Here is a 7,827-nt window from a genome sequence, read left to right on the forward strand (position 1 = left end):
GCAGAGTCTGCCTCTCCACAGATATGACCTGTGACATGGACTAGCTTGCCACTTGCTTGTCTCCATGGAGATGGACATTGCCATACTGTGGAACATTCCAGGTAAAGCAATAACATCAGCATGCAGACAAGTGGCAGACCTTCCAGCAATGCTATGTTTTTTTTAGTGAGCCTCAGGGCAGCTGTGACTACAAACTTACCACCCCAGAGTAAATGTACAACCTGTATAACCCTTTGAGTAACTTTAATGTGATATACATCCATGCTGTCATAGGGGGTTATCATTGAGGGGAAAGTACATCCACACATCTGCTCCTACTCTGAATAACTTGCTTGAAGTGCTTAGCCTATAGAATGAACATCTGGGCTTTATTTGAGGCAATGTATTTAAATGTAAAAAGCAAGTAACTACCACAGCTCACAGCATACTGATATCTGTGATTGTTTCATATATGATAATGCAACTGTTTCATAATCATTTTAATTATGTATGAGTGTAGACACACATTTTATCTCATGTCAACGGTGAGACTTGAAACCTCTGTTGAAAAAAGCGTGCTCCTTTTGTATTTACTGAAGCTCAAGTTGAAATGTCCTGCGCAGTTGTAGACAGCCCAATTACAAAAGATGTACTTCCAGTTTATCCACTACAGATTAGTATGTTTGTCATTGTCTCCTTTTGCCAGTGCTGGCAGTGCAGACCTTACGTTTTAATTACCACATCTTCACTTTAACTCACACCAACACAACCTCTCATCCATCACTTTTATTCTTGCAAACTTGGCAAAACTCAAGAGTGGTGACCGGCACCCCATGTCCTGCAGTCTGATGTAGTGCTCCGTTTAAATACATCAATCGTTCCTTTCGCTGAGGTGGGTGCAAAGTGTTGAAATTGTGGACTTCCTGGAAATAGCTATAAAACATAAATAAATGACCCTTCGCAGTTTTCCATCTGAACAAACAGTGCTCTCATCTTCACTGTACAAAATGCCAGTATAAACGGAAAAGTATCCTTAGGATTCATCCACAGATTATCTGAAAGTGTCTATGTTGGGCCACATAGGAAGAATTCCATCTGATGTGGTTCATTTAACTCTGGTAACTGTATTCTTTTTAAGGATTTATGATGTGGATTGGGCAGTTATGCACAAATGTTTGGGAAATAGCAATACTAGCATCTAAAACTGCTAGGTTACTTACCTAATGGGGTACTGTACAAAGCACTGATTCTTAAAGCTTTCTTATCAAGTTAAAATGTGATCTAAATATGATCTTGCTTACTCCATCTTGTTAAATACCAGGTCAAAACCAATAGACAGACTGCTGGTTAACAGTAAAATGCATTAAGTGAGGTGTGCAGATTTGATCTCAGTTTTAAATCTGCTCTACAGTACATCAGGGCATTCTCATTCTCAAGGCAGCCATACTATCTTGAGAATGGCTCATCTCAGAAGCTAAGTATAGTTGGATCTGGTTAGGATCTAAGACTAGGATGGGAGACCACAGTGGGGGACCATAGTGCATGTGCATCCTGTCGTTGTGTCCTTAAGCAAGATACTGTTGAGTGATTGGGGGTGATCAGAGGTGCTTAGATTGCAACATATTAGTTGCAATCTACTTGTCCTAAACTTTGAGCTGTTAATTCAAATGATATTGTTTATCATTTCTTATTTATTATTACAATTGTTGACCCCTTTAACCCCTAGCATATATTCTCAGACCCTTTATGAGAAACCCAGAAAGCATGCACCTTCACCAACGATCCAGATGTGCTCTACAAACTCTAATGCTGATGGTTTTTACAGCTGCATCTTGAAAAATGTGTCAATTTCTTTCTTTGATTGACAGTGATACAGTTGGGTAAAAACAGTGGGCATGTTTGTTTTCATTTTACATGAAGTAGCAGGCACTGAAGGGCCTCATATTATGCAGTTTGGACACTGGAGTAACTCAGGTTGGCGGTAAGTTCAGAGTGGAGTAGGGCACTGACATTAAAATTGGTTTGAAAACACATGAGAGACGCAGTGGAGGGGGAGGCTCTCCCAGTTGGCCATAGACTGAGACCGTAATGGGCTAAATGGTCCCAAAGATTACTGCAGTATGGGTTTTTTGGCACAACTCAACATGTTAAGAGTCAATTCCCAGAAGCAGCCTACAGAGTTATGATCATCCCAAATACTTTCATTTTACATCGAGGAAAAAACAACATTGTATACTACTGCTTAATTTATAAAGATATATCTAATTTTAACCTTGATATATATTTTACTCTGGTAATACAGCCGAGTAAAGTTATAATAATAGTTATGGATACCACATAAACTTTTGTCTACTGTTGAAATCGAAATCCACACCGTTATACTGAGACAGTATGAACTGATGGGGGCAGAATTAAAACATGAATCCTATTTAGCTCTGAACTGCTTTTAACTTCGATTATATTTTTAAAAATATATACATATTTTTATATGCCTGGAGCAAATGAAAGCCAAACCTTGTAAGAGCTGTAACTGATTAGACATTTTGGCCACTTAATAGTCACCTATAACTGTTTCTAATCATGTGGTTTATTCAGATTCAGCAAAACCTCAATTGAAAAAACTAATCTAGATGAGAGACAGACAAGGCCACCCAATGACAACTCACTGTAACTATAGAGCAATAACATCCATCATCCGTTATCATAATTTCAATAAAATGCATTGTACATTTTATAATCCCGACCCTAAATTGTGACAAGTATTGGTCTTGGACTTAGCAACCAGTCACTGTCTGATGGGCTTCCTCTCCTTGAACCTTTTTAGTCCAACAATCAAAAAGTCTGGCGCTGAATCCATATTTCCTGCAGTGGAAGGAGACCCCCACAGCTCTATTATCCTCATCACTTGCTCCTGGAAATGGGGAAACTTCACTTACTCTTCCAATACTAAGTCTACACTTTATGAGGTTGAGGTTCCTCCTTCACCCTCTTCCACCGACCACAGAATCAAACACAACATTCTTCATGTCTGACCCTGACATTTTTACTTGTCAAACTGAAATTCTTAAAAAAGCTGCTTGTTTTTGTGTTGTAAGTCTTAAAAATAGTGGATTTTGGCTTTAAGCTTCTTCCATTACAACTGTTTAGCAGTTTCATAGTGGCCCATGCAAAATCAGTCAATGTTCTGCAGTGCACATGTCTCTTGTCTAGAATATATCACATTTTTACGATTTCAAAAACTTAAATTTGACAGGTCATCATGTTGTGTAATTATACCCTAATTTCCTTGAAATACTAATTTCCACAGTCAACAATTGCACCAGAAATGAAATTATTTTGGAGGTCTCTTCCCTACATTCCTGAGACACAGGTTTTAGGACTTATTGCCCTTTATGATTGGAGCTGCTCACACACTAAGTGTTTCAATAAAGTGTGGCCAAAACAGAAATTTGAAGAATGCTTGATATTCAGCTGAGAGGAACAGACAAGCTCACTGTCAAAATTTGGGGTGAAATGTCTACTAACACAAACATACATTAAACTACCTGTCTACATATGCAATGTTTTAATTGATAAAGAATATTTTATGGATAATTGTTTATCTGAAAAACAAACAAGTGAGTGATTTGCAGGAAAACCTCTGTTTAGAGAAGGGTTTTCTGCAAATGCAACAAAATTGGTCCATGGAAAATTAGTATTTAACAATAACGAATTCAAAGCAAAATATTATTTTTAAATGGTGAAAAGTGCTCAAAATTACACCTATTAAAGAAAGCTAAACTTGATTAAATTAATTTGGGGCACCAAAGTTACTGTGAAGATATTACAGATAATAGATGCCTGTTGCCTTACAGCCTCCACCCAGTAGTTTACAGTGTACAGATATAGCTGCTATTAGTTCACACAATAGGGAGTGATTTGCTCTGTTCAGATAGCTTCCACGTGGCTCCTGCTCAGACCTCCATGTCTCTGCACCTGTTTACCACATGCTGCTTTTTTAGCACCTGCTTTGTCCATCTACAGCTTTAGGAAACTTGGGCTATGTCTATTTAACGAGGATAAGCAAACCAGCTCCCGAAATAGCCTAGATAAAGTTTCATTTGGACCTACGTAAAAACTACTGGTGTTGTGGGAAAGTCTTCGTTATTCACTTCATTATTCTATATAGTGATCCAATAGTGCAGTTCTGCAGTTTCTCCTCACATGTCAATAATGCGTAATTCTATCATAGGGTCAGCAGGATATCCGCAGCATCCGGCAGAATATCACTTTCTATTTATTGCCTAAAATAGCTAACATAATTTATAAATAACTTCAGGTCAATTGCTGCACACCTATTGCAGATTGCACATATTTTACATACGAGTACGAATGTGTTTAAACTCAACACTAAAGGCCAAACCGAAAAGCTGTAACATGCACGGTTACGTGATCATGCAAATCTCATCCAAGAACTCTCATTAGAACAGCCACAAAGGCAGGCTGCTCATGCTTGTTGTGAGTGATCCTTTCTGACTTAATATGTTGAAATAAACACCAATGCTACTGCAAATTTTACTACGAATCTCCAACTCCCAATTATAATTGAGTACAGAGCAAATCACGTGACATTGGACATACACTACGAGCAAGGCGTAAAAGTAGCAAAAATGTCTCCTACTTACAGTTACAAGGCATGGACATGATCGACAGACACCCCGCGCACTGAAAGTGAAATCAGGCTCTATAAAGACGTGCGTGTGCATTTGGAGTTGGCTCGGGTCGATTCCACCCTTCAGTCTCTGTGGAAGCAGGAGCGAGGCAGACATGGAGCGCACACGGAGCCCTGCGCGTCTCACCGACCCACAGAGGGAACAAAAGACTCGGGCCGGTTTGAGATTCACTGATACGGTTTGACAAACTTTTGACAAGCAAAAGAAGAGGAGCAGGCTGCTATAGGCCTATTTCATACGGGGTGAGTAGGTTTGTTTTTGAGTAAGATTTACGCTTGTAGACTTATTATTTTGGGGCAATCATATCCAAATGATTTAACCTGATATCTGCTCGTTTGCGATATGACAGACTACTAATTAAACAACACCATTCTCATGGCAAGTTAGCTAAATTCAACAGCGCCTAGTTTTTTGTTTTGTTTAGGTTTTTCTCCAAACATAGTCCTTAAAATAGCCTAGCCTATAGTGTATATATATATATATATATATATATATATATATATATATATATATATATATATATATATATATATATATATATATATATATATATATATATATTCTCATCTCTCTGTGATTGGTCACTCACTTGCAGTTCTGTGACCAAAAGAAACATAAAAACAATCACACAAAAAAAAAAAAAAAATCATCAATGCAGCCTACATACCTACATAATTATCAACTTTGTGTAGGACATAATTAATTTATTACAGCCTAAAAATGGAAGAAAAAACATTGTTGGTGGTCATTTGTTTTTATGACACTTATTTGACATTGAGCATAAACTACACATGCCCGTCCCTTGTTCCTGCTGTTGTCTTAGTAATTGGATGTTTTCACGTGAGCCGTATTTCTGAGGAGAATGACAGGTTTAAAGGCTCTATACAAATGTGACGCTGAGGCTCCAGTAAACAGCTGTCAACATAAGACTGAATTGGCGTGAAGCACTGTAGAACAATGCCACAACAATTCCAGTGACAGGTTAAATGTTGTAATGTCTCCATTGGGGGTGCTGGTTGCCACTTTCTCTATGGTAGCCTATAGATTTTTCCTTTACGGCAACTGACTCTATCTCTGCAGAAGTATAAGGAGGGGCCATTGATAACCTTAGAAGAAGCTGAATTATTTAATACGTAAAGTTTAGTCAAGTATAGACATAATGGCTACTTCAACAATGAAGTCACAACTACTTACACTTTAGGTTTTATTATTTTTGTTATTATAAATTATTCCAAAGATATAGGTCTATTACAAATCAATAATAGACCTTGGCCTACTATTATGACAGTATTACATTTCATTTGTTTGCTAATTAGAAATTTGACATTTGTATCCAGTCTGAGGAAGGCATTGTGAAATTCCACAAAGTTGCTACATTTAATTTACTTTTACAGAGGATATAAAATCATTATAGTATGCAGGTGTAACATATGGCTGTCATTCAAAAACGAAACTGGCCTGCCTTTGAGTTTCATCATGAACCATCTAAAGTGAAATATACACTGAAAGTAGTTGTTGCAGTCTTTACAGAATGGTGGGGTTATCATACTGGATAGAAAAAGAAAGGAAGTCTGCTGACTGTGGACAATGTATTATATCAAACCATAAATAATATTCTGAATGTGTACAACTGTTAAACCTACTTTTATCCCAACACAGAATAAAACCCTCATCTACTCTAAGCATACAGCATCCCACAGGTCGAGCTTTGGCATTCACCTTAATTATTCCCAACAAAACTTTCAAATCATGTTCCAGAGCTCTGGGATTGCTCTTTGCTGAACAGTTTTAAAAGTCTGTGGAGGATTAACTAAAAGAATATTTTTGACCTTATGTTTTAATATCCTATTTTTACTTATTCAGACTTCAGTGCTTTCAGGTACAACATTTTTCACAGAGAAAAAAAAGATCAGATTTAACTAATTATTCTTATTTCAATAATGGTAAAAAGTTCTGCACTTTTATTAGTAATATTAAAGTTCCTTATTTTTTCTGATATTACCTCAAAGAATACCTCTAAAGTTACAATTTAGCTCATTACTGTTGAATTGACAAAATATTGTCATTGTTAAAAAAAACAAAAAACAGATGTAGCTTTTTTTTGTCATATTGCCCTCCTCTAATTATAATACAAAACAGGCCTACTATTAACACTATTTCAAACTTAATCTAGCCCCTGTCCATGTTACCACCAAATCTGAACTAGCTTTAACTCTTTATTCCTTTTCTTACAGACTTCCTTTTACAGAATCTAACAATGCAAGTCATGAAGTGATGTTAGCCTTGAGCCACTACAACTCCACCAGCTCCCAGCTCCGTCCACGTCTCTGCAATGACAGTGAATGGAGCGTGGAGGCCAGGCTGGCTCTGGATGTCCTTTCCCAACAGGGAAACTTCACTTTTGTGCGCCCCACGACCAGCGGAGTCATCATTGTTGTGCTGTCTATGACTCTTGGTATAGTCTCCAATATTGTGGCTTTGTTTATTTTGGCCAATGCGTACACTACAGCGAAGAAGATCCAAAGCCACCTTCTTGTTGTTTGCCACTTCACTTGTTGTGACTGATTTTATTGGACATTTGGTTCCTGGAACACTTGTTCTTAGACTATATCTTTCTGGAGGGGTGCGTCCAGAAAATTACAGCACCACAGATGGCATGTGTCAGTTCTTAGGGGGCAGTATGGTGTTTTTTGGCCTATGCCCTTTGTTCCTTGGGTGTGCGATGGCGGCAGAGCGTTGCCTAGGTGTGACCAAACCTCTTTTGCACTCATCTTTGGTCACAACTACTCGAACCAAAGTCAGTCTGTGTATAATTTGGCTGGCTGCTTTGTCTGTAGCCTTGCTGCCCTGTTTTCAGTTAGGCTCTTACACCTATCAGGACCCTGGGACGTGGTGCTTTATAAAGGTTCTAAATGACATTGGAGAGGTGGATGTAGCCTTTGTGGTGCTCTTCTCGGGATTAGGGCTCACCTCACTGGCTGTGGCGCTGGTGTGTAATACTGTAAGTGGACTGACGTTGGTTTTGGCACGACTGAGGAGGAGACCTAGAACACATCCTTCAGCAAACTCTCACGACATTGAGATGGTGGTGCAGCTGCTCGGCATCATGATCACATCCTGCATCTGCTGGAGCCCT

At 38.4% G+C, this 7,827-nt stretch overlaps 1 protein-coding gene across 1 annotated transcript in view; it reads left to right on the forward strand.

Annotated features, from left to right (window-relative positions):
• The first annotated feature begins 4,859 nt into the window (after window positions 1–4,859).
• Window positions 4,860–7,827, forward strand: part of LOC110175689 (prostaglandin E2 receptor EP1 subtype-like) — a 3,781-nt gene continuing 813 nt past the window's right edge. Inside the window, 3 exon segments of the mRNA XM_055158449.1 lie at window positions 4,860–4,933; window positions 6,926–7,192; window positions 7,194–7,822. Coding sequence (XP_055014424.1) covers window positions 6,966–7,192; window positions 7,194–7,822 — 856 coding nt within the window. The 5' untranslated portion in view covers window positions 4,860–4,933; window positions 6,926–6,965.

This window comes from Boleophthalmus pectinirostris, unplaced genomic scaffold (genome assembly GCF_026225935.1).
Source record: "Boleophthalmus pectinirostris isolate CB_2022bp ecotype Guang Dong unplaced genomic scaffold, ASM2622593v1 HiC_scaffold_22, whole genome shotgun sequence".
Taxonomy (NCBI): Eukaryota; Metazoa; Chordata; class Actinopteri; order Gobiiformes; family Gobiidae; genus Boleophthalmus; species Boleophthalmus pectinirostris.